We start from the raw sequence: 25,150 nt of genomic DNA, 5'->3' as shown, positions 1-25,150 counted from the left end.
CTGAGGGACTAGAGGAAATCGGCGGAGATAATGCTCTCTTTAAAGACACTTTACAGTTGACTCTGAGCCCTCTCGACTGCTTACTTAGACACACACACACACCAACTAACCCTGAGACTCCATTAGGCGAATTATTGAAGTTATCTAATGACACCGCAGGGACCTGCGCCCCAATGAAACGCCCTAAGAATAGGTTAAAACCCTCACTGCCCTTAGGACAGATCCCTCTCCATTTTAATACTAGTATGATATGTCTGCGCAGACTAAAGTTAACTGGCCCAGACACACACGTAGATTATACAAAGGATAACTATACATTCTTCTCTGACTCCCCAGGTGCACGCTGTAATGAGACATGGCTAGCTGTCTCTATGGCTGAAGTTTTATCATATCTGGAGGAACACACACACAGTTCAAGTTCGAGCAGAGAATCGATCATTGTTCCCCCAGAGGGTGTCTTAAATGATACTGACTGGGGGGGAGTTAGTTGAATCACACATGGTCACGCGCCTAACTAGAGCAATCCCTAACGCTTATTGGTTGTGCAATAATACCCTTAGATTAGCTTTACCTGTTAATTGGACCGGTACCTGTGGTCTAGTAACCGTTGATGTATGCTGTACTTTCATTCCCAATAATACCGCCCCTAACGGTTCATTCACACAAGCTATGAATAAACTTGAAGCATTGAAGATAGAACTAATTGCCAATACAGGCCACGGTCAGTGGCTACATAAGTGGCTACAGGACACGTTTGGAAAACGGAAGGAACTAATTGTAGCCTTTGTAACCGTTGCAGCATGTTTTTGATGATTATTGTCTGTTGTGTGATACCATGTATACGCTCTCAGAATTTTTGATATTAAGCTTGCTCGAAGGACCAGTTACAGTTATGATTTGTCTTTATATTATGTTATTACATTCTGTCTTTATACTATGTTATCATTTCATGATAAAAGGGGAGAACTGTTATGATATTTTGATACCATGGTAGCATTTACAGGATATTGTTTTATAGTTGATATCATACATGAAACTGTTACTCAATAAGGCCCATTTACTAGTTGTTTTTCTCTTTCTCTGTGACCCAAGAATTAATGTGTAAGACTCACAGGCTGGTACCCCAAGGTCGAAAACACCACAGAGACGAGACCACTTCCTTACTCCCATCCTCCCTTCCTTATCTCTTAGAAAAAGGCTCGTTAAAGGCCAGGTGGTTTGTTTCAGAATTCACTAATGAAAGAACTCTGTATTCTGTGTATTTTGCTGGGATGATCATAAATTGTAGCTGAACTGATAAACTACACACAGGATACTTCTTTGCTCACAAGGCAGGAAGACGTTTCCTTATTTGGTCTGTACTGGTTTGAACTGAGAACTTGCTGACACACGAACCTTTTTTTTCTCTATATAAGCTGTTATGTACTAAATAAACCTTTGAGTCGATTTGGGAAGACAACCTGAAGCAGTCTGTGTTTCCTTGTTCTCCCAAGCTGCTCCCGACGTCGTAACTAACCCAGCTGAATGGCATACCTGAGTGTTACTTTAAATAATTAGGAATCTTAGAAGGAAAGGACAGAACTCTGCTTATCGCTCGTGCCTTGGAGGGAAAACCGGGATGGACATTTTTTCCTTCAATTGTCAAATTGAAAAAACAAATGATGGACAGTTTCTGTCATGGGGACTTACATGGTGGCACCAAATCTCTAAATTTCACAAATCTGAAAGTTAATCAACATCATTTACTATGTGAGCTATTCGTGGGGGCGGTGTTTTTGTGCCTCCTCTTCAACTTTAAGCCTCGAAAGTGCGAATCACAACCTCAGCCTTTAGAAACAATCCCAGCTAACGTTTCCGTCGTCGTGTAGACCCCCGACTTCCGATCACTTACCGAACTGTACGCTTCATTTTTTCCTGAGTGGAGAAAAATGGCTTTTGAGTTGTCCGAAGATCAGTTAAAAACAGCGGAAAACGAGCTGAAGAAATATTTACCCATGTCGCAGCAGGTATGCTCGGTTAAATCTGTTATATTTTTATTTCTACAAGGAGCTGAATGTACTGCAAATAACCAACTACTGAATTAATTTAAGGTTTACGGTTTCCTGGTGATCAGAAACAGAGTCAGATCCGACCCTGTACGGGTTTTAGTGGACAGGTGGCCACAGTTCCGCGTCATTATGTGCAAACCACACGGTGAACAGGTACTGTCTGTGCAGGGGGGGCTTGCGTGCACACAATACATTGTTTAAATGCCAATACAGATCACGTGTCTATTTTTCTTCCAGAAGAGTGACCTCTTCAAAGATGCACTGCTTTTTGCAACTGATGCTGCTGTTCTAGAAGAAATCCTCAGCAAGTCATCTGTTATTGACTGGAGCAAGTACTTTTGTGTTGGTAATGGCAACAAGCTCTCTTATTGTTTGCATTGTTACTGAATCAGTTCAAACTGTTTATTCGCTGGCTCCCACACTGCAGCCCTACATATGGCCACTGAAGTCTATTACTGCAAGTGATTTTCAATGATATAATTAGACCAGCCAATGAAAAGTCATCCTAATGCCTGGTGTTTATGTACTTCTACCTTCAAAGTGGAATTATATCTTTCAAAATGGTATTGTCTTTCATTGTGTTCAAAGTGTTATGGTATGTCATTTAGTGATAGAAAGATATGGCACTGCAAAACAAAAAAAGTTGGGACACATCTATGGTTAAACTTTGCACTTCCCATGTTGGGAGCAAGTTAATCTTTAATAAATCATGTTTTAAGACAAAAACAGGTTCACACATTTAAGGTTTTGATTACTTGTGTTAAAGGAACCAGTGTTTCCCACACTGAGATATTCAAAGCAGTGGCATCAGCAAAGGGTGTACCCTGTAAAAGAGTGGCAAAATGTTACTTGATGACATTGGAAGATGTGAGCAGGCTTCCTCCTGTTGACAGGTATTATTTACACATACAAATATTTAATCATAACTTTTACGTCCTGATAATAATACAAGCTTTGCTCTGTTCCATGTCAGTTCAGGGATCTCAGTCAGCTCTCTTGATGAATCGCACATTGGCTTGGTGAACCAAACTTGGAAGTTTGGAAAGGTCGATGTGGCCGTTGGGCTGATCCGCAACATGATTGCAAACTTCCCCTCCTGCTGCGTGCTGGATGCTGAAGGAAAGCCTGTATCCTGGATTCTGACCTATGCATCAGGCGCTATAGGAATGCTTTACACGCTGCCAGAGCACAGAGGGAAAGGCTATGCCAAAATCCTGGTCAGCAGCTTGGCCAAGAGGAATCATGCACTGGGCTACCCAGTTTACAGCTTCATAGGAGAGGAGAACGCTGTGTCCTACAGGCTCTTTACAAACCTGGGCTTCACTGAAGATCCCTCTTACAGGGAAGCCTGGTTTGTAGTCAATGAATTTCAAATATTTCCATGAAGCACAGAATAAAAGTAAAAAAAAAAAAATGCTACAGCTTTTTCTGTTCATAAGTTAAAGTCACAAGGTGAACTCAGTCTTTTAGAAAATAGTTGGAATAAAGACGATAGCCAGAATTTTGGGTTAATAGCTCTTTATTTGGCCCTCTTATTGCCCAGGAACATTTCACTCGTTTATAAAAGGTGTGATCACTTTCACTTCTGGTCTGTCATCTATTTTGACTGTATGGGCTCTAAGTGTACAGTAAATCTCCTGGAAAAATTGCATTAAACCTGGACTGTAAAAATCAAAGAGTAAGTGAAGTAGGCGTTGATTGACAAAAATAATACAAACGTAGCAGTCCCAGACTGCGTACCACAGATAAAGATGATAATTACATGCATGTTCTGAGTGTTTGGATCCAGTAGGATCCACATCTGGATCTGAGTGAGTATGTGATTTCTTGGAGAAGACACTAATTCCTTGGGGCTTGCTTTGGGGTCAGAAAGGGCACCTGTAAGTAGCATTATTTTCAAGCTAACTTCTCCAAATTTCATTTTGATATATTTGTCATAATATGGTGTGAAATGTCCAATTTTCCCCTATTTCAGAATAGTAAAGAACCTTTCCACAACTTCCTGGATCAACTCCAAAAATAATCTTCTCTAAGTAGAATCAGTCCCCACCATTGATAACGTTTTGCTAAGAAACAATCAAATCAATCACATTACCTGCACAACAGTTTAAGGGGTTCACTACACCGGATCATTAACCTCAATCCGAGTTTTGGCCACTCTGTTGTGGAATTATCCCGATCTGCATAAAGACTTTCTTCCTGGGTTCCTGACACAACCCTTTGCATTTATCTAGCTAAATCAGCTGTGAATCATAAAAAACAACTAACAGTATAATTAAGTACAAACATTTCAAACTGAAGCTAATATGCTTCTAAAAATGGGGACAGTTTAGTACTTCATTAAAAACTGAGGGGAGCAAATAAAGCTAACTTGTCTGTGTAACCATGAGGTAGGCAAGACTGGAAGGTTCTCTCCTGTCTGTTGACCAAGGCTTGAGGAACCAGTTAATGTTCCCATCTGAGTAAATATGAGACAGTTATGTGATCTGCTGGTGAGGACAGCTGAGCGGGGTTAATTATGTTATAAGCGGAGTAATGAGGTGGAAGAAATTTATTTTATTTGGCAGCTTTATAAGCCAAAGCAGGGTCACCAAATTCAGTAAGGTGACCCAATAAAATGATTCCCCAGGCAATGAGGCTTACAATCAAACAACACAGGAGCCAGAAGATTTAACAAAAAGAACAATGAAAGTCGCTCTTGATGTTTGCTGGCTTGTATAACAATGATTAGCAAAAGTGTATCCTTCACAACTTCTCCTTTTCTTCTGCTGTTCAATAAAGAAGTGGTCTGTTGTTGGATGTCTTTCCCACGTATGATGCGCATTCATTTGCAAGTAATACTATCCATGGTTCTCCAAAGTAAAAGACATTTAATTGTTATCTTGGTGTCATTTATTACTGCTTCACGCACAAACACAAACACGCACACGCTGTACTTGCGTGTTCTCATTTATTTTCACCTGGTTAATCTAGGTTTAGGTACAGCACTTTTTAAAGTCCACTTTCTTTTTTTATCATTAAAATAAAGGGTTCAGATTCCTGAGAGAGGGTTTAGGGTCTCAGTGTTTTGGTGAAGTATTAGAGGCTACACCTGGATTTACCCGTGGTCTCCAGGAAAAACCAAACAAACTGTGACTGTATTTAAAACTTTACAAATATAAAATTAATGAGCAACAGGGACGTTGAGCGTTGGTGGTGGTGGTGACAATGATTATCGTACGTTCTCTTCAATTATACGTCTTGAAAGTGCGAATCACGACAACCTCAGCCTGGAGGAAAAGTCCAGTTAGCGTTTACGTCCACTTCACATCTCTTCCGCGATTTCCAGAGTTTCACACACTCTGTCTTTGATTTACAAAGACGCGCAAATGTCTTTGGAACTGTCAAAAGATCATATTTGATCATATCATATCTGAAACTGAGCAGAAGAGATATTTATCTCGGTCACAGCAGAGTCCACAGGGAGTTTCATGTGCTTTAAATAACTATTTACATTGATTCCCCACTAACAGCCTGCTATGTCTCAGTATGAACAAGAACCACAATAGATTTCAGCTTACTCAGCCTGCAGTCACGAATGTCATGCCACTGTTGCCTTCAATGTGTCTTTTGTGTCCCTTTTCTCACACATACACTCCCGGAGATGTGTCAGCAACTTCCCCTACTCCTCTGCTGTGCAAGAAGTCGTCCATTGTTTTGTTTTTTCTGTAATCTTTTTTTTCTTTTTAGGTATGCCTTGCCAGTAAAATGCTGGAATATTGAAAGGATAGCATCAAATCAGTTTCCTGTTCTCAGCTGACAGGAGTGACACCTGGTGTGGTCTTGTGCCGCACAAGCCCATCTGCTTCAAGGTTTGCGGTGCAGGATGCTTGGATGTAATGAGTAGTTATTGAGTTACCTTTCTATCAGCTTGAAGAAGTCTGGGCATTCTCATCAGTCTCATTTATTTTTAAAAAGCCTCTATTTTTTGGAAAGCATCCATTACAGCTGCAGGTTATATGGTGCAGGGCATTCTGTGTGATTGTGCAGAGAGGAGATCAGCAGGAGTCTGATCTCCTCACCTCCTCAGGATAGGAGACCAGCCTCCATTTTTATGCATCTTTTTACACTAATGACCTAATGATGGCTTAGGTCACTACTGTATATAGTAATAAGTGTTGTGTGTGTTTTCTAATGTACTAATATGAAACCTGCGTGTCGAGCTTCTGTGGTGACCTGCTGGGGTGTGTGACATAATCAGAGATCAATTAAATCCATCTAAGCCAAACTGACATAACATGTCTGGTAAATTCTGAATAACTGATAGAGGTCAGGCTTAAATGTTTAATTTTATTTTTGCTTACAATATTGTTCAAATATTTTAGAATTCAGCAGAGAAATTAGATCCAATCTCACATCACTGCTGAAAATATGATCAGCCTTTGATGGAAGGAAGCCAAAACACACTCAGAGAACAGTGAGTTACTATCGCACATACAGCACACACCACCTAACACACACCTCAATGTCTGTTTGCAATGAGGTGTAAAGGGAGGAAAGAGTGTGTAATGAGGAAGAAGCTAAAACTTTAGCTTCCTAAACTGGTCAAACTGGAGAGCTGACACAACCTGTAGAAAGCTGTAAAGAAAAAAAAAGGTTTTAAAATCCCTGTTTTCATAAAACCTTTCAACAACACTGAATTTTATGTGTTTTTTGTTCAGCTGTGTGTAGCAAACATCAGCCAACAACATGAAAGACACGGTGTTTGAAGCCCAGATGTTCCTCCAGTTTCGTGAGGCCGTGCTGTCTAAATTTCACGGAGTTCCATTTGACGTGTAATTATTAACAGTTAAATGACAGTGTTGCAATATTTCTGTGATCCACTGAACATGTTTAAAAATTAATCCTTGTATAGTTAATCTACAGACAAGCTCAACTCCTCAGCATAGTCAAAAAGTACACTGTGGGTGTTTCCACTGTGACCTCCAGACTGCTCAGAGGACAGGCCTAGTTCCTGTTCTGAGCTGTCACATGTGGCAGCCGGTGGGGTCTTTTTGCCCATCTACTTCAAGGTTTGATGTGTTGCATGTTGCATACTGTGACTGTAATGAGTTATTTGAATCATTTTGTCTTCCAATCAAATTAAAGCATTCTGGACATTCCCCTTTAACCTTGGGCATCAACAAGATAGCTGCTGCTCACTGGATGTTTTCTTTTTTCGAGCACATGAAGACCAAAAAAAAAAATGTTTTAACATGTTTATCAACCAAATGATCAAAATTACAAAAAAAATATCAGTTTATACTGTTTTTATACGGTAAATATGGGTAACAGTGTGGACATGTTTCCTTTAATGCATTTGTGAAATATTGTAAAACATGAAATTTTTGTTTTGATGAAACAACGACACACAAGTTTGTTCTGGTAGATGATTTTTATCTCCAAAAAACAAAAAAACTCGCTGTAAGTTGTATGACTAGATGACCAACGAGGGGAACAAATCGAAAGGAATTAGGAGGGGGGGCTCAGGCAATTCAGCAACACGACAGATTTAAAATACTTTTAAACATTTAAAAATTGTATAGAATATTATATTTATTTATTTTATTTATCCATATATTAATTTTAATATATAACTTATATTGGTAACTCAAGAAAAATAGCTATGGACATGGCATTTTAGGCTACATTTGCTTTAAAAAAGTTTTTAAAATCTGTAATTATTATTGTCAAATTGAAAAAACAAATGATGGACAGTTTCTGTCATGGGGACTTACATGGTGGCACCAAATCTCTAAACTTCACAAATCTGAAAGTTAATCAACATCATTTACTATGTGAGCTATTCGTGGGGGCGGTGTTTTTGTGCCTCCTCTTCAACTTTAAGCCTCGAAAGTGTGAATCACTACCTCAGCCTTTAGAAACAATCCCAGCTAACGTTTCCGTCGTCGTGTAGACCCCCGACTTCCGATCACTTCCGCGATTTACCGAACTGTACGCTTCATTTTTTCCTGAGTGGAGAAAAATGGCTTTTGAGTTGTCCGAAGATCAGTTAAAAACAGCGGAAAACGAGCTGAAGAAATATTTACCCATGTCGCAGCAGGTATGCTCGGTTAAATCTGTTATATTTTTATTTCTACAAGGAACTGAATGTACTGCAAATAACCAACTACTGAATTAATTTAAGGTTTACGGTTTCCTGGTGATCAGAAACAGAGTCAGATCCGACCCTGTACGGGTTTTAGTGGACAGGTGGCCACAGTTCCGCGTCATTATGTGCAAACCACACGGTGAACAGGTACTGTCTGTGCAGGGGGGGCTTGCGTGCACACAATACATTGTTTAAATGCCAATACAGATCACGTGTCTATTTTTCTTCCAGAAGAGTGACCTCTTCAAAGATGCACTGCTTTTTGCAACTGATGCTGCTGTTCTAGAAGAAATCCTCAGCAAGTCATCTGTTTTTGACTGGAGCAAGTACTTTTGTGTTGGTAATGGCAACAAGCTCTCTTATTGTTTGCATTGTTACTGAATCAGTTCAAACTGTTTATTCGCTGGCTCCCACACTGCAGCCCTGCATATGGTCACTGAAGTCTATTACTGCAAGTGATTTTCAATGAAATAATTAGACCAGCCAATGAAAAGTCATCCTAATGCCTGGTGTTTATGTACTTCTACCTTCAAAGTGGAATTATATCTTTCAAAATGGTATTGTCTTTCATTGTGTTCAAAGTGTTATGGTATGTCATTTAGTGATAGAAAGATATGGCACTGCAAAACAAAAAAAGTTGGGACACATCTATGGTTAAACTTTGCACTTCCCATGTTGGGAGCAAGTTAATCTTTAATAAATCATGTTTTAAGACAAAAACAGGTTCACACATTTAAGGTTTTGATTACTTGTGTTAAAGGAACCAGTGTTTCCCACACTGAGATATTCAAAGCAGTGGCATCAGCAAAGGGTGTACCCTGTAAAAGAGTGGCAAAATGTTACTTGATGACATTGGAAGATGTGAGCAGGCTTCCTCCTGTTGACAGGTATTATTTACACATACAAATATTTAATCATAACTTTTACGTCCTGATAATAATACAAGCTTTGCTCTGTTCCATGTCAGTTCAGGGATCTCAGTAAGCTCTCTTGATGAATCGCACATTGGCTTGGTGAACCAAACGTGGAAGTTTGGAAAGGTCGATGTGGCCGTTGGTCTGATCCGCAACATGATTGCAAACTTCCCCTCCTGCTGCGTGCTGGATGCTGAAGGAAAGCCTGTATCCTGGATTCTGACCTATGCATCAGGCGCTATAGGAATGCTTTACACGCTGCCAGAGCACAGAGGGAAAGGCTATGCCAAAATCCTGGTCAGCAGCTTGGCCAAGAGGAATCATGCACTGGGCTACCCAGTTTACAGCTTCATAGAAGAGGAGAACGCTGTGTCCTACAGGCTCTTTACAAACCTGGGCTTCACTGAAGATCCCTCTTACAGGGAAGCCTGGTTTGTAGTCAATGAATTTCAAATATTTCCATGAAGCACAGAATAAAAGTTAAAAAAAAAAATGCTACAGCTTTTTCTGTTCATAAGTTAAAGTCACAAGGTGAACTCAGTCTTTTAGAAAATAGTTGGAATAAAGACGATAGCCAGAATTTTGGGTTAATAGCTCTTTATTTGGCCCTCTTATTGCCCAGGAACATTTCACTCGTTTATAAAAGGTGTGATCACTTTCACTTCTGGTCTGTCATCTATTTTGACTGTATGGGCTCTAAGTGTACAGTAAATCTCCTGGAAAAATTGCATTAAACCTGGACTGTAAAAATCAAAGAGTAAGTGAAGTAGGCGTTGATTGACAAAAATAATACAAACGTAGCAGTCCCAGACTGCGTACCACAGATAAAGATGATAATTACATGCATGTTCTGAGTGTTTGGATCCAGTAGGATCCACATCTGGATCTGAGTGAGTATGTGATTTCTTGGAGAAGACACTAATTCCTTGGGGCTTGCTTTGGGGTCAGAAAGGGCACCTGTAAGTAGCATTATTTTCAAGCTAACTTCTCCAAATTTCATTTTGATATATTTGTCATAATATGGTGTGAAATGTCCAATTTTCCCCTATTTCAGAATAGTAAAGAACCTTTCCACAACTTCCTGGATCAACTCCAAAAATAATCTTCTCTAAGTAGAATCAGTCCCCACCATTGATAACGTTTTGCTAAGAAACAATCAAATCAATCACATTACCTGCACAACAGTTTAAGGGGTTCACTACACCGGATCATTAACCTCAATCCGAGTTTTGGCCACTCTGTTGTGGAATTATCCCGATCTGCATAAAGACTTTCTTCCTGGGTTCCTGACACAACCCTTTGCATTTATCTAGCTAAATCAGCTGTGAATCATAAAAAACAACTAACAGTATAATTAAGTACAAACATTTCAAACTGAAGCTAATATGCTTCTAAAAATGGGGACAGTTTAGTACTTCATTAAAAACTGAGGGGAGCAAATAAAGCTAACTTGTCTGTGTAACCATGAGGTAGGCAAGACTGGAAGGTTCTCTCCTGTCTGTTGACCAAGGCTTGAGGAACCAGTTAATGTTCCCATCTGAGTAAATATGAGACAGTTATGTGATCTGCTGGTGAGGACAGCTGAGCGGGGTTAATTATGTTATAAGCGGAGTAATGAGGTGGAAGAAATTTATTTTATTTGGCAGCTTTATAAGCCAAAGCAGGGTCACCAAATTCAGTAAGGTGACCCAATAAAATGATTCCCCAGGCAATGAGGCTTACAATCAAACAACACAGGAGCCATAAGATTTAACAAAAAGAACAATGAAAGTCGCTCTTGATGTTTGCTGGCTTGTATAACAATGATTAGCAAAAGTGTATCCTTCACAACTTCTCCTTTTCTTCTGCTGTTCAATAAAGAAGTGGTCTGTTGTTGGATGTCTTTCCCACGTATGATGCGCATTCATTTGCAAGTAATACTATCCATGGTTCTCCAAAGTAAAAGACATTTAATTGTTATCTTGGTGTCATTTATTACTGCTTCACGCACAAACACAAACACGCACACGCTGTACTTGCGTGTTCTCATTTATTTTCACCTGGTTAATCTAGGTTTAGGTACAGCACTTTTTAAAGTCCACTTTCTTTTTTTATCATTAAAATAAAGGGTTCAGATTCCTGAGAGAGGGTTTAGGGTCTCAGTGTTTTGGTGAAGTATTAGAGGCTACACCTGGATTTACCCGTGGTCTCCAGGAAAAACCAAACAAACTGTGACTGTATTTAAAACTTTACAAATATAAAATTAATGAGCAACAGGGACGTTGAGCGTTGGTGGTGGTGGTGACAATGATTATCGTACGTTCTCTTCAATTATACGTCTTGAAAGTGCGAATCACGACAACCTCAGCCTGGAGGAAAAGTCCAGTTAGCGTTTACGTCCACTTCACATCTCTTCCGCGATTTCCAGAGTTTCACACACTGATTTGATTTACATGAGCGCACAAATGTCTTTGGAACTGTCAAAAGATCATATTTGATCATATCATATCTGAAACTGAGCAGAAGAGATATTTATCTCGGTCACAGCAGAGTCCACAGGGAGTTTCATGTGCTTTAAATAACTATTTACATTGATTCCCCACTAACAGCCTGCTATGTCTCAGTATGAACAAGAACCACAATAGATTTCAGCTTACTCAGCCTGCAGTCACGAATGTCATGCCACTGTTGCCTTCAATGTGTCTTTTGTGTCCCTTTTCTCACACATACACTCCCGGAGATGTGTCAGCAACTTCCCCTACTCCTCTGCTGTGCAAGAAGTCGTCCATTGTTTTGTTTTTTCTGTAATCTTTTTTTTCTTTTTAGGTATGCCTTGCCAGTAAAATGCTGGAATATTGAAAGGATAGCATCAAATCAGTTTCCTGTTCTCAGCTGACAGGAGTGACACCTGGTGTGGTCTTGTGCCGCACAAGCCCATCTGCTTCAAGGTTTGCGGTGCAGGATGCTTGGATGTAATGAGTAGTTATTGAGTTACCTTTCTATCAGCTTGAAGAAGTCTGGGCATTCTCATCAGTCTCATTTATTTTTAAAAAGCCTCTATTTTTTGGAAAGCATCCATTACAGCTGCAGGTTATATGGTGCAGGGCATTCTGTGTGATTGTGCAGAGAGGAGATCAGCAGGAGTCTGATCTCCTCACCTCCTCAGGATAGGAGACCAGCCTCCATTTTTATGCATCTTTTTACACTAATGACCTAATGATGGCTTAGGTCACTACTGTATATAGTAATAAGTGTTGTGTGTGTTTTCTAATGTACTAATATGAAACCTGCGTGTCGAGCTTCTGTGGTGACCTGCTGGGGTGTGTGACATAATCAGAGATCAATTAAATCCATCTAAGCCAAACTGACATAACATGTCTGGTAAATTCTGAATAACTGATAGAGGTCAGGCTTAAATGTTTAATTTTATTTTTGCTTACAATATTGTTCAAATATTTTAGAATTCAGCAGAGAAATTAGATCCAATCTCACATCACTGCTGAAAATATGATCAGCCTTTGATGGAAGGAAGCCAAAACACACTCAGAGAACAGTGAGTTACTATCGCACATACAGCACACACCACCTAACACACACCTCAATGTCTGTTTGCAATGAGGTGTAAAGGGAGGAAAGAGTGTGTAATGAGGAAGAAGCTAAAACGCTTCTTAAACTGGTCAAACTGGAGAGCTGACACAACCTGTAGAAAGCTGTAAAGAAAAAAAAAGGTTTTAAAATCCCTGTTTGCATAAAACCTTTCAACAACACTGAATTTTATGTGTTTTTTGTTCAGCTGTGTGTAGCAAACATCAGCCAACAACATGAAAGACACGGTGTTTGAAGCCCAGATGTTCCTCCAGTTTCGTGAGGCCGTGCTGTCTAAATTTCACGGAGTTCCATTTGACGTGTAATTATTAACAGTTAAATGACAGTGTTGCAATATTTCTGTGATCCACTGAACATGTTTAAAAATTAATCCTTGTATAGTTAATCTACAGACAAGCTCAAATCCTCAGCATAGTCAAAAAGTACACTGTGGGTGTTTCCACTGTGACCTCCAGACTGCTCAGAGGACAGGCCTAGTTCCTGTTCTGAGCTGTCACATGTGGCAGCCGGTGGGGTCTTTTTGCCCATCTACTTCAAGGTTTGATGTGTTGCATGTTGCATACTGTGACTGTAATGAGTTATTTGAATCATTTTGTCTTCCAATCAAATTAAAGCATTCTGGACATTCCCCTTTAACCTTGGGCATCAACAAGAGAGCTGCTGCTCACTGGATGTTTTCTTTTTTCGAGCACATGAAGACCAAAAAAAAAAAAATGTTTTAACATGTTTATCAACCAAATGATCAAAATTACAAAAAAAATATCAGTTTATACTGTTTTTATACGGTAAATATGGGTAACAGTGTGGACATGTTTCCTTTAATGCATTTGTGAAATATTGTAAAACATGAAATTTTTGTTTTGATGAAACAACGACACACAAGTTTGTTCTGGTAGATGATTTTTATCTCCAAAAAACAAAAAAACTCGCTGTAAGTTGTATGACTAGATGACCAACGAGGGGAACAAATCGAAAGGAATTAGGAGGGGGGGCTCAGGCAATTCAGCAACACGACAGATTTAAAATACTTTTAAACATTTAAAAATTGTATAGAATATTATATTTATTTATTTTATTTATCCATATATTAATTTTAATATATAACTTATATTGGTAACTCAAGAAAAATAGCTATGGACATGGCATTTTAGGCTACATTTGCTTTAAAAAAGTTTTTAAAATCTGTAATTATTATTGTCAAATTGAAAAAACAAATGATGGACAGTTTCTGTCATGGGGACTTACATGGTGGCACCAAATCTCTAAACTTCACAAATCTGAAAGTTAATCAACATCATTTACTATGTGAGCTATTCGTGGGGGCGGTGTTTTTGTGCCTCCTCTTCAACTTTAAGCCTCGAAAGTGTGAATCACTACCTCAGCCTTTAGAAACAATCCCAGCTAACGTTTCCGTCGTCGTGTAGACCCCCGACTTCCGATCACTTCCGCGATTTACCGAACTGTACGCTTCATTTTTTCCTGAGTGGAGAAAAATGGCTTTTGAGTTGTCCGAAGATCAGTTAAAAACAGCGGAAAACGAGCTGAAGAAATATTTACCCATGTCGCAGCAGGTATGCTCGGTTAAATCTGTTATATTTTTATTTCTACAAGGAACTGAATGTACTGCAAATAACCAACTACTGAATTAATTTAAGGTTTACGGTTTCCTGGTGATCAGAAACAGAGTCAGATCCGACCCTGTACGGGTTTTAGTGGACAGGTGGCCACAGTTCCGCGTCATTATGTGCAAACCACACGGTGAACAGGTACTGTCTGTGCAGGGGGGGCTTGCGTGCACACAATACATTGTTTAAATGCCAATACAGATCACGTGTCTATTTTTCTTCCAGAAGAGTGACCTCTTCAAAGATGCACTGCTTTTTGCAACTGATGCTGCTGTTCTAGAAGAAATCCTCAGCAAGTCATCTGTTTTTGACTGGAGCAAGTACTTTTGTGTTGGTAATGGCAACAAGCTCTCTTATTGTTTGCATTGTTACTGAATCAGTTCAAACTGTTTATTCGCTGGCTCCCACACTGCAGCCCTGCATATGGTCACTGAAGTCTATTACTGCAAGTGATTTTCAATGAAATAATTAGACCAGCCAATGAAAAGTCATCCTAATGCCTGGTGTTTATGTACTTCTACCTTCAAAGTGGAATTATATCTTTCAAAATGGTATTGTCTTTCATTGTGTTCAAAGTGTTATGGTATGTCATTTAGTGATAGAAAGATATGGCACTGCAAAACAAAAAAAGTTGGGACACATCTATGGTTAAACTTTGCACTTCCCATGTTGGGAGCAAGTTAATCTTTAATAAATCATGTTTTAAGACAAAAACAGGTTCACACATTTAAGGTTTTGATTACTTGTGTTAAAGGAACCAGTGTTTCCCACACTGAGATATTCAAAGCAGTGGCATCAGCAAAGGGTGTACCCTGTAAAAGAGTGGCAAAATGTTACTTGATGACATTGGAAGATGTGAGCAGGCTTCCTCCTGTTGACAGGTATTATTTACACATACGCATAATTATAAGTTTTACGTCCTGATAATAATACAAGCTTTGCTCTGTTCCATGTCAGTTCAGGGATCTCAGTCAGCTCTCTTTGATGAATCGCACATTGGCTTGGTGAGCCAAACGTGGAAGTTTGGAAAGGTCGATGTGGCCGTTGGTCTGATCCGCAACATGATTGCAAACTTCCCCTCCTGCTGCGTGCTGGATGCTGAAGGAAAGCCTGTATCCTGGATTCTGACCTATGCATCAGGCGCTATAGGAATGCTTTACACGCTGCCAGAGCACAGAGGGAAAGGCTATGCCAAAATCCTGGTCAGCAGCTTGGCCAAGAGGAATCATGCACTGGGCTACCCAGTTTACAGCTTCATAGAAGAGGAGAACGCTGTGTCCTACAGGCTCTTTGCAAACCTGGGCTTCACTGAAGATCCCTCTTACAGGGAAGCCTGGTTTAGAGTAAATGAATTTCAAATATTTCAATGAGGGACAGAGTAGAAGTAAAACAAAATTATGCTACACCTTTTTCTGTTAATAAGTTACAGTCACAACGTGAGCAAATTCTGTTAGAAAATAGTTGGAATAAATATAGTAGCTAGATTTATGGGTTAATAGCTCTTTTTTTTGGCCCTCTTATTGCTCTGGAATATGCTTGATTTTTTTTGTCTCTACAGCTTATCTCTTTTCTGCACTGGATCTGAAATGAAGAAGGAAAAAACATGAAATTATTTGCACTACAAATGAGCATAAGAATGTAATTCAGTGCTTAACGTCCAGCATCCAGACACAAACTCAATCTTTTGGTGGCATTTGTGATTTTTGTAACTGTAATTACTTCATATACATATATTGTAAAATTTATACACAATGTGACAAAATGTAGTAAAATGAGAAACTGCTCTTGACTGCTTTACCTTTGTTCTGTGAATTCTTCGAGTCGTAGCAGCCATGTTTTCCAGTACTCCAACATCAGCTCTGAGTTGAGCTGGTGAGCATGGGCAGGAGAGCCATCCTTGTATGCCACAACAATGAGTCCATTTTCAACCTGCAGCAGGAACAGATCAGCAGCACACAGTAATCACAAAGATATATTTTGAACAGTGCAACCTTTGTAAAAAAAATACAAGCTAATCACATCATTTATCTTAGTAGATCACCTGGTACTTGTAGTTGGCATCACTGTTCAAAGCCCCAGCATAGGCCGCCACTTGAAGAGGGTTATCGTACGTGTTGCTTAGGAACGGTTTGGGTTTATCAGAAGTTTTCCAGTCAATAACACATAGTACACCCCTGCAGGAAAAAGTTTGAATGAGTCAAGTTAAGGAAATTAGTTTAAAAAAAGATAAATAACTCAAGCCTGGTGTGGAAAAGAGGTCTGGAAATCAGTTTTTTCACCTGTAGCGAGCAACGCAATCCACAACTCCCAGGTAGTTCAGTGTTTCATGCTGTACGGTGCTTTCTATAGCTCTCACCGCTCGGATGTCCTCCAGGATGTCAGAGACACTCTGCATGTATCCCTGTACCTCAGGTGGATACTCTGAAGGACTTCTATCCTTCCATGTTGCATGTGAAGTAAGAACATCCTCCAAGGCTGAATGGAAAAGCTTCCCTTGCCTAAATAAATCTGTTTTTAAGTACAACAAAAAGACAGTGTCACTTTTTCATTTGATCTCACCACATTCACACTAAGATAACTCAAGTCTTTCATATCTTACTTTGGCTGTATTCTTTGAAGCCTTCCTCTCCAAGCTCCGCAATCATTTTCTTCCTCCACCTCTCCAGGTAGAAGATCTGGTCTGGGGAGAGGGTCTGCTGAAGGATGCGGGTCACGCTTGGTACCAGAGACCTGCCTTGCCCTCTGTTTAATAAAATCCGAGCTGGAGGTCCTGACTCTGGCTCTTCTGTTTCTATAGGTTCTTGACAGTCTAAGAATGGATGAAGGACTTTAGGTACCCTCGTCTTTGCAATTGTAGGAGTCTGGGCTTTGACAACAGGTCCATACATTTGGTCATCTTCCGCTTGGAGGGTCTCCGGAGTTTGAGAACTGACCCTGGTCGACATGACGGACTTCACGAGAGAAGAGTAGCGCTCTGTGTCCACTGAACTGTACGGACTGCGTCTTTTTGACGATCGTAAACAATGATAAGCAGAAAAGTGGCTCACGGGGAGGGAGGTGCTTTGAGGTACAATGATGCCTCTGACGCATAAAACTCGTTTAAAAGTGAACATTCTGGAGACTTTCACACAATTGGCCAACAAGGCGATATCTTATTGGCTAAATTACTACAGGCGACTACAGCGGGCCTGAAGCTTCAAAGTATATTTAAGGATTTTGTATTTATTTTCACCACCGGTGGTACTTGCCCCAACATGTTCTCATGTGACTCCAAACAAATCGGACAGTTTCTGAACGACGCGCCTTTTCGTTACACAATATCCTGTAGCTGGGAAATGGAGTTCCGAGCGGTGCTTTCAACGAATAAACTTACGACCTTATAAACTACGTTACCCATAATGTGCGGTGTAACATCAAAATACATCCGTCGAATTATTTACTCTGCCGCACAGTTGACTGAGCTGTCCTTTTACTTTTTTTGTTCGTTAGTACGCAACTGTCCGTTACTTAAAAAGGTGTGACACTGCTGTTTATAAAAAATAAGTTATCACAATGCCCGTGCTTTATGAAAACTTTTTACAGGAGTGTGATGCGATTGAGTAAGCGAAGAGCCAATCGTAGCGTTTGTAAATTCCTACACTGTCCAGTCATATTCATGTGAGGCGGGATTGAATTTGTCGTCACTGGGATGTGGGCGAAAAAACGTTTTGACAGTTCGTTTTGGTAGCTAACTAGCCACCAGAGAGTTCGCTTCCTGCAAATAGTTGTATTATTCTAGTGATCGTCTTCCTGGCATTCTTTCGATTTGAGTGCCATTATGACATCAATAGATGAAAACAGTAAAGAAAAGGTAGGTTAAACCTTTCGTAGCAATAAAAATTGCATTAATAGTCAGCACCAAGATAGCTAACGTTAACGATTGCTTTCTGGCTAAGTTATTGAGTTCTTTTCGTTCTACATAACGATAGCCTCCGGCTAACGCTAGCCAACAGTTTATTGACGAGACTGTCAGGAACGGTATTTTAAAACTCCTGGTTGGGGTGGGGATTTTGTTTTCTAATAAAATTTGTTGCAGCGAACGCGTCTAAACATGCAACACATTGCGACAGAAAAGTCGCTTAGCCGGTGCTAAATTCTGACTCCCCCACCTCCTCCGCGTAATTCAACGCTTATAATAAAAAGACGGTAATTTTCGGCTAGGCACCAATGTCATGAATGTGGCGCTTCTGCTGTTTTTTGTGTCCAACAAACTGGTGTATTCAGCTGCTGTGCAGCACAAAGCTCAGTGGCATCGCAGTGTGGTCTGTATGTGAAGTTTTTTTTTCTGCTGTTTTGACAGATGCTAATTAAACCTCACAGTAACTTTGACAGATGTAGCTTGTGGTGCTGCTGAATCATACCATTTATGTCAGTCGAGTTAGACTGCTAAAAAATAAATAAAAATAAAAAATACCAAAGTAGCATTAAAACCTCATCACAAGTTGCAACAAAACCTGAGGAAATGCAGGAATTTTAGATGGCTATATCTTATAAACTGTCAGTAAAGTGTAACACGTCGCTTCGTCCAGCAAGACTGTAAATGATGAGATATGTTTACTCTTTATTTACCAAGGGTGTGGGCCTTGTTTTTAAGCTCAAGCAGGACTAGCGCATCTGGAGGCACAGTTCTGTACACTTGTCTTGAATCCCTGTGCATTTTAGATAAAATGTTTAGTTCTTTTTTAAAATTGATAATGTCTATAGATTGAGCTCAGTAGATTTCATAGTTGCTTTCATTCGGTTTGTATCTTAATTCCATGTTGGGTGTTGAATCAGGATGAATGCTTTGGGCTCAGCACTGTATCTGCTTACAATATGCCTCAGAGATGTTTGTATATTGTGAAGTTGCAGCCACTGAGGATTTGTAGAAGTGCTTTAGTGGCAAGTTTTTACTGGTACTGTTGCAGTTGGGAAATATGAAACATGAGCAAATGAGATTGTTTGTGCCCGTTGCATAAAATATTTATATCCAATACAAAGAAATAGTCAGCGAAGTGACCCTAGAGTTATTGAGGTCTGTTGATTACCAAATCGAGCTGAAAGAATGTGTATTGGTAGACACATACGATTCTCTGTGGACACTTCTCGTTTTCCAAATGCAAAATCTCAGTCTTTTGATGAGTATTATTAAGCCATCTTTTAAAAATACAGGATTCAATAAGCTCTGCCTGTCTTATTGTCGAGCTACACAAACCAAACATCAGGGGTAATAAGTCAAAAATGGCAAGAACTGTTGAATATGTCCTAAAAGCAATGTTTAAAAACCAAATGACTTCACACACAAAAGCAATGTGTTTATGTTTTTTGGTCTGTTATTTCTCCTCAGTTGCGCTCTGTGTCTGTGGACCTAAACCATGATGCCTCTCTTCTTATTGACATTCCCGATGCACTCTGTGAAAGAGACAAAGTCAAGTTTACAGTTCATACAAAGGTAAAAAGGAAAACAATGTTTGTGTCTCAACAGTGAGAAAGAACAACGTTTAAACTTAATCCTAGCCTTTAATCCCTTCTATAATAGTGTTTGCTGATATGTTGTCAGTAATATTTACAAAGTGCTATTAACTGTTTTCCCAGACCACACTGAGCTCTTTCCAGAAGCCGGATTTCTCTGTTCCCAGGCAGCATGAAGATTTCATCTGGTTACATGACACTCTGGTGGAGACGGAGGATTATGCTGGCCTAATAGTGCGTAGAACTATTTACAGAGATGGCTCACACCCAGAGACAGAAGCTGTTGATTTCACAGTTCAACTTAACTTTTAAATCGTTTGCACTCAGAAACCAACAGAAACCATAAACGCAAACTTAAATTCCAAAAGTATAAAATAGACTTTTTTTCTCTTTTTTTGAAGCCTCACAACCATTTAACTATCAGTGAAAATTTATTTGTTTCCTGATTCATTATTCACAGATTCCACCAGCACCCCCGAAGCCTGACTTTGACAGCCCAAGAGACAAGATGCACAAGCTGGGGGAAGGTGAAGCCACTATGACCAAAGAGGAGTACACTAAAATGAAACAGGAGCTGGAGGCGTGAGTGCGACACTCAAATCAAAAAACTGGATTTTTCTTTGTATCCTTTTATCTTCATGGCATGCTAGATTTCTATTAGCAAGCTACGTATGTAAAATATTGTCCACTTCACCAAAAATGTCCATGTAATATATTCTGTTTTGTATTTTTTTAGTGAATACCTGGCCGTCTTTAAGAAAACTGTCCAAGTGCATGAAATCTTCCTGCAGAGACTGTCTTCTCACCCTGTTTTAAGCAAAGACAGAAACTTCCAGATTTTCTTGGAGTATGACCAGGATGTGAGTTCCTCTTAGTGCTGACTTCCTTTCACGGGTTATTCGTTGGAAAGAGAGGAAGTAGAGTTTATGACACATGGTTTGCATCCTGCTGTGATCAGCACACTTATCTGTGTGGTCTGTCAGTAGCAGCAGCCATAGAGTTCAGATAAGTGTTAAATATTCTGTATACAATTTTTAGAAATGTCTATGCAAAGTAATGAAATGTTGGTAGATTCACAAATAATACTAAAGTCTTGGGCTTGAACTATTGATTATTTAAGTAAACATGTAGTTTGTCCCATCAATTAATTGGATAAAAATACTTCTGTCATTATTAATGAGGAATAACAAATAATCAAAAAAGAAATATCACAATATCACTGCTCATTGGTTTTTATTTTAGAAATTGTAATTTTAATAGCACTTAATACAATTGAATTCATAAATAATTTTTTATATTTATGGTAATCTAAGTCTGTAGAATAATGTCATTTAAGCCCTGAAACAAATATTGTCTAGTACACCCCATGCTCCCCCTTAGACACACCCCTGCTTGCTGCAGGTATCGCTGTGATAGAAAGTAGGACAGCTGTCATCAGCCTTCAGCAGCTGCATAATTTAAACATCATGTCACACTAAGCTAACGGTTCACCTGCACACATACACTTTTATTTTAACTTCTGTAGCTTTACTGTAAATAAATCCTGTGTAAAACAAATGGCGGTGAATGGGGGCAGCTACAGAGTTCTCTTTTCTTTACACTGGAGCTTTGTTGAACAAGCAGTTTGATGAGGGACTCCCGCCAGCTTTTTCCTAATAAAGGTTTTAATGGGGAGTGCAGTGGTCGCTAACGATAACAGCTCCGCTTCTGTTCTTCAACGTGTGTAGACGCTCCATGTCAAACTACTTACATGGTACTCAATGAATCATTGCAGCCTTATTTCAGTCCTTATTTTTCAAAGCATCATATATAAAGTTCTCATTAATAAATTACAGAATTATTGATTACTGTGTTCAAATTCTGTCATTTTAGCTCAGTGTGAGGCGAAAAAATGCAAAGGAAATGTTTGGAGGATTCTTTAAAAACATGGTAAAGTCAGCTGATGAAGTCCTTATCTCAGGAGTAAAGGTGAGACTTATGCACAGTCTGCTTGCAGTTAATGTTGGATAGTGTCCCACGTGAAGCATTATAGCCACTTCTTTAATGACTTTTGTGTCTTTCTGTTTCGCCTGCAGGAAGTTGATGACTTTTTTGAGCAGGAAAAAACCTTCTTGCTTGACTATTACAGCAAGATCAAAGATTCCACTGCCAAAGCAGAGAAAATGACCCGTGCACACAAAAGTATGTCATGTTTATCTTAGAGCATTTACTCGGTTTGGATGATTTAATTTATGTGTGCAATTTTCTACATTTTGATATTTCTCTTGTTACAGATATTGCAGATGATTATATTCACATTTCTGCCACTCTGAACAGTCTCGCAGCTGATGATATGACAGCAAATAAGAAGTGAGTGCAACACGTGAAATATGTGTTATTACACAGATGTAGAGCATGGCTCTGTGTGACATTGTAGTGATTTCTTTTCTTTTTTCCTGCAGAAATCTTGAGAAGCTGTCAGACTTGTTTGAGAAGTTTAGAGTAAGTAGAGCTTTAACTAATAACAAGCAGTGACACTTACTCTGCTCTGGTTTAGTTTGAACATAATATTGTCTCTGCAGAAAGTGGAGGGAAGAGTGGCGTCTGACCAGGACCTAAAACTCACAGAGCTGCTGAGATACTACATGAGAGACATCCAAGCTGCTAAGGTGAGACATGTTCATCTTCTGTCTTCACACAGCTTGGACAGATTTATAACCATTGTGCCCAGTCGCTGTATCTCTCACTCTATATACATTTAATGGCCACTTTATAAGGTGCAGCTGTTCAACTGCTCATTAATATTAACAAATAACCATCTTGGCATTTACCGAAAACTGTGCTAAAAAGAGAAAATATCCCACGAGTGGGAATTCCCCCGGTGAATATGGCTTGGTAACCCAGAGAGTTACTCAAACAGTCACTCCTTACAATTAAGATGCGCAGAAGAGCATCTCTGAATGCACAGCACATCAAACCTTAAAGCAAATGGGCAACAGCAGCAGAAAGCTCCAGTGGGTGCCACTCATGTCACCTCAGAACAGGAAATTGAGGCTGCAGTTCACACAGGCTCACCGAATCGGTCAATAGATGACTGGAAAGTAGGCTGGTCTGATGAGTCACAATTTCTGCCGCGACCATCAGATGGTAGGGTCAGAATTTGGTGTAAACTACATAAAGGCAAGGATCCGTCCTGCCTTGAATCAGCGGTTCAGGCTGTTGGTGGTGTAATGGTGCGAGGGATATTTTCTTGGTACTCTTTGGGAACCCATCCTCTGATGGCCACTTTCAGCAGGAGAGCACACCATGTCACTAAGCACAAGTAATCGCAAACTACTTTCCTCAGTATGTGAAAGAGTTGAAAGAAACTATAGATGAGGAATGCACTTCCTGCTTTCTGTGAATTAAACTCAATATTGTCCATGCCTTTTTATAACAGTAACAATTTGAATATTGTAAAATGTTGCATGTTGAACGGCTTCTTTAGGTCTACTGCCAAACTTTTATTCATCTCGTAAAACTATTTCTAACATGGTTTTTAGGACCTTCTGTACAGACGAGCCCGGGCGTTGGCTGACTACGAGAACTCTAACAAAGCTTTGGATAAGGCCCGACTGAAGAGCAAGGATATTCCCCAGGCGGAGGAACACCAGCGGCAGTGCCTGCAGAAATTTGACAAGCTCTCAGAATCTGGGAAGAAAGGTGTGTGTGTTCATGCGTAACCGATGCAGACTGCCTCTGTACTCGTTTCTTTGTGTCTAAAGTGACATTTTCTTTTTAAACTCCGCAATCTTATCCTGACAGAACTCACCAGTTTCAAGGGCAGACGAGTCGTGGCCTTCAGAAAGAACTTCATAGAGATGGCTGAGCTTGAGATAAAGCACGCCAAGGTGAGCAGCAAAGTAAAGGAAGATGCATATGTACTATCATCTTTTCCCTTCAACGCTCCAAGAGACAAATGGCAAAATTTTAATAAAGACAAATATTTAAGTAAAAAAAAAAAAGTTATAAATAGCTTACATGTCATTACAAGCATGTGATACAAAGCTTTGCTCAAGCCCAATGAATGTTCTGTTGCTTTTGTGTCCACAGAACAGCGTGGCTCTATTGCAGGGTTGCATCGAGCTGCTCAAGAGCAACTGATGCGCTGAAGTATTCCTGTGCTGCCATCACAAAGTGACCAGTCAAAGAACGGAAACTGGGCGTCCCCGGGGGAGGGGGCCTTGCATGGACATGAATCTCAGCTCTGTGCCCGCTCTCGCCTGGATCTGATGCCACTTTTAAACCCTGCACAAGATTAAGTGTCTTGTATGCACAGTGTCTTCATGTTTACAGAGTCCCTGTCCTCTGGTCTGTGGTCCAACCTTTTCCATTAATTTAAGGAAGTCTAGCTCAATGTGAATGGCTCCAGAAGAGAATGTGGCGGCCCAACATCAAGGTCTTCCATATTTTTTTGCAGCATCAAATCATTTTGGGGGTTTTTTGTTTTGATTTTTTACCTTAAACACATATTATATTTCTTGCCTTTCGATCATGTTTCTGCCTTCATTTCCTCCACTCTAACCTCTTTCTTTATATATACTTTTACACAACTTTAAAATACTTAGATAATCATTTCCACATAATTGATTGATTTATGATTTATGTGTTTTCTCTTTTGGGGCTTTTATTTTTTGTTAATTAAACAGTTTTACAGAAACAAAACCGATGCCTGGAAAAAAACATCCTCATGCTCTGCATTCCTGGGCTCTGAGATTAGTGAACAGCCAAACCAACCCTCTAGTAAGAAAACTCATGACTCACATAGAAGATAAGACAGAAAATCGTAGTGTACGAAAATAGCTGAACTTCTCCTCAGGAATTGGATTGGTTTCCCGCATTCTGGTTTGTAAGACGTGGCCTGAAATCTCACAGTTATCAAAGATGTGGGATGGAGTCAAATAGTAGGCTGTTTGAGCATAGAGCATAGAAAAGTATACATTTATAGTTTTGGTTTCATTTAAAGACACTCATTGTCGCTGCACCTGCCTGTTTACTCCCGCTGTGTCCATTGCTTATTCCTTTTCAGTTTGCGGTTATTTTATCTTTATTTACTTTTTCCGATTTGTTACTGATAGTTTCACGGAGACCTCCTATATTTTCCTGATCCCCTCAACAGTTTGTTTGGAAAAAAATAAAATGGAATAAAAATGAAAGATGCACTAAGCTGAAAACTACTTTACAATCACGACCAGGCTTGGTGAAGTGTTAAAAATGCATTATAGTTTTTTAAGAAATTGAATGTATTTCTAATGGATTCCAGCTGTGTGAATTCCTTCACACGATGTTTTTTCATACAGAACATTAGCATTTTATAAAATTCTTATTAAGGCTGTTTAA

General features: G+C 39.6%; 4 protein-coding genes and 1 pseudogene across 7 annotated transcripts; 4 read left to right on the top strand and 1 right to left on the bottom strand.

The window, feature by feature from the left end:
- The first annotated feature begins 1,829 nt into the window (after positions 1-1,829).
- On the top strand, positions 1,830-4,928 carry LOC146655848 (glycine N-acyltransferase-like). Of its 2 annotated transcripts, none has more exons than XM_085428516.1 (5): positions 1,830-2,006; positions 2,091-2,201; positions 2,289-2,394; positions 2,815-2,941; positions 3,022-4,928. In XM_085428516.1, exons 1-5 carry the CDS (start codon positions 1,929-1,931, stop codon positions 3,431-3,433), a joined length of 834 nt encoding a protein of 277 aa, XP_085284642.1. In that variant the 5' UTR covers positions 1,830-1,928; the 3' UTR covers positions 3,434-4,928. The 2 variants fall into 2 exon arrangements, with proteins under 2 accessions (XP_085284642.1, XP_085284641.1); XM_085428515.1 differs by having other exon boundaries at positions 2,286-2,394.
- A 3,002-nt stretch (positions 4,929-7,930) lies between these two features.
- On the top strand, positions 7,931-11,051 carry LOC146655847 (glycine N-acyltransferase-like). Of its 2 annotated transcripts, none has more exons than XM_085428518.1 (5): positions 7,931-8,130; positions 8,215-8,325; positions 8,413-8,518; positions 8,939-9,065; positions 9,146-11,051. In XM_085428518.1, the coding sequence occupies exons 1-5, from the start codon at positions 8,053-8,055 to the stop codon at positions 9,555-9,557; spliced, it is 834 nt and encodes a 277-aa protein (XP_085284644.1). In that variant the 5' UTR covers positions 7,931-8,052; the 3' UTR covers positions 9,558-11,051. The 2 variants fall into 2 exon arrangements, with proteins under 2 accessions (XP_085284644.1, XP_085284643.1); XM_085428517.1 differs by having other exon boundaries at positions 7,933-8,130; positions 8,410-8,518.
- Positions 11,052-14,050: 2,999 nt separating this feature from the next.
- Positions 14,051-16,096, top strand: LOC146655846 (glycine N-acyltransferase-like; annotated as a pseudogene). The gene is made up of 4 exons (XR_014914368.1): positions 14,051-14,248; positions 14,333-14,443; positions 14,528-14,636; positions 15,057-16,096. The product of XR_014914368.1 is annotated as a glycine N-acyltransferase-like (transcript).
- mgme1 (mitochondrial genome maintenance exonuclease 1) lies at positions 14,951-17,604 on the bottom strand. The gene is made up of 5 exons (XM_085428514.1): positions 16,902-17,604; positions 16,582-16,810; positions 16,344-16,476; positions 16,101-16,231; positions 14,951-15,883 (listed from the first exon to the last, which is right to left on the bottom strand). Exons 1-5 carry the CDS (start codon positions 17,413-17,415, stop codon positions 15,862-15,864), a joined length of 1,029 nt encoding a protein of 342 aa, XP_085284640.1. The 5' UTR covers positions 17,416-17,604; the 3' UTR covers positions 14,951-15,861.
- A 179-nt stretch (positions 17,605-17,783) lies between these two features.
- Positions 17,784-23,952, top strand: snx5 (sorting nexin 5). Its single transcript, XM_085428512.1, has 13 exons — positions 17,784-18,152; positions 19,668-19,772; positions 19,916-20,026; positions 20,253-20,374; positions 20,529-20,652; positions 21,665-21,760; positions 21,868-21,973; positions 22,066-22,141; positions 22,234-22,273; positions 22,354-22,440; positions 23,314-23,473; positions 23,576-23,661; positions 23,864-23,952. Exons 1-13 carry the CDS (start codon positions 18,120-18,122, stop codon positions 23,912-23,914), a joined length of 1,197 nt encoding a protein of 398 aa, XP_085284638.1. The 5' UTR covers positions 17,784-18,119; the 3' UTR covers positions 23,915-23,952.
- Positions 23,953-25,150: the final 1,198 nt, after the last annotated feature.

The sequence above is a fragment of the Rhamphochromis longiceps genome, linkage group LG13 (genome assembly GCF_057381845.1).
Source record: "Rhamphochromis longiceps isolate RC_006_pf linkage group LG13, R_longiceps_female_GT1.1, whole genome shotgun sequence".
In the NCBI taxonomy this organism is placed as follows: Eukaryota; Metazoa; Chordata; class Actinopteri; order Cichliformes; family Cichlidae; genus Rhamphochromis; species Rhamphochromis longiceps.
The sequence above is the reverse complement of the archived record's forward strand: the minus strand, read 5'-3'. Positions and strand labels throughout refer to the sequence as shown.

Coding starts and splice junctions, on each gene's coding strand:
- mgme1 (XM_085428514.1), bottom strand. CDS start 17,415: ATGTTCACTTTTAAACGAGTTTTATGCGTCAGAGGCATCATTGTACCT. Junction 16,811..16,901: donor CTTCAAAGAATACAGCCAAA/GTAAGATATGAA, acceptor ACTTAAAAACAG/ATTTATTTAGGCAAGGGAAG. Junction 16,477..16,581: donor GATTGCGTTGCTCGCTACAG/GTGAAAAAACTG, acceptor TTTTTCCTGCAG/GGGTGTACTATGTGTTATTG.
- snx5 (XM_085428512.1), top strand. CDS start 18,120: ATGACATCAATAGATGAAAACAGTAAAGAAAAG. Junction 20,027..20,252: donor AGGATTATGCTGGCCTAATA/GTGCGTAGAACT, acceptor CATTATTCACAG/ATTCCACCAGCACCCCCGAA. Junction 22,274..22,353: donor ACTTGTTTGAGAAGTTTAGA/GTAAGTAGAGCT, acceptor TTGTCTCTGCAG/AAAGTGGAGGGAAGAGTGGC.
- LOC146655848 (XM_085428515.1), top strand. CDS start 1,929: ATGGCTTTTGAGTTGTCCGAAGATCAGTTAAAAACAGCGGAAAACGAG. Junction 2,202..2,285: donor GCAAACCACACGGTGAACAG/GTACTGTCTGTG, acceptor TTTTTCTTCCAG/AAGAGTGACCTCTTCAAAGA. Junction 2,395..2,814: donor GAGCAAGTACTTTTGTGTTG/GTAATGGCAACA, acceptor CTTGTGTTAAAG/GAACCAGTGTTTCCCACACT.
- LOC146655847 (XM_085428517.1), top strand. CDS start 8,053: ATGGCTTTTGAGTTGTCCGAAGATCAGTTAAAAACAGCGGAAAACGAG. Junction 8,131..8,214: donor ATTTACCCATGTCGCAGCAG/GTATGCTCGGTT, acceptor AATTAATTTAAG/GTTTACGGTTTCCTGGTGAT. Junction 9,066..9,145: donor AGGCTTCCTCCTGTTGACAG/GTATTATTTACA, acceptor GTTCCATGTCAG/TTCAGGGATCTCAGTAAGCT.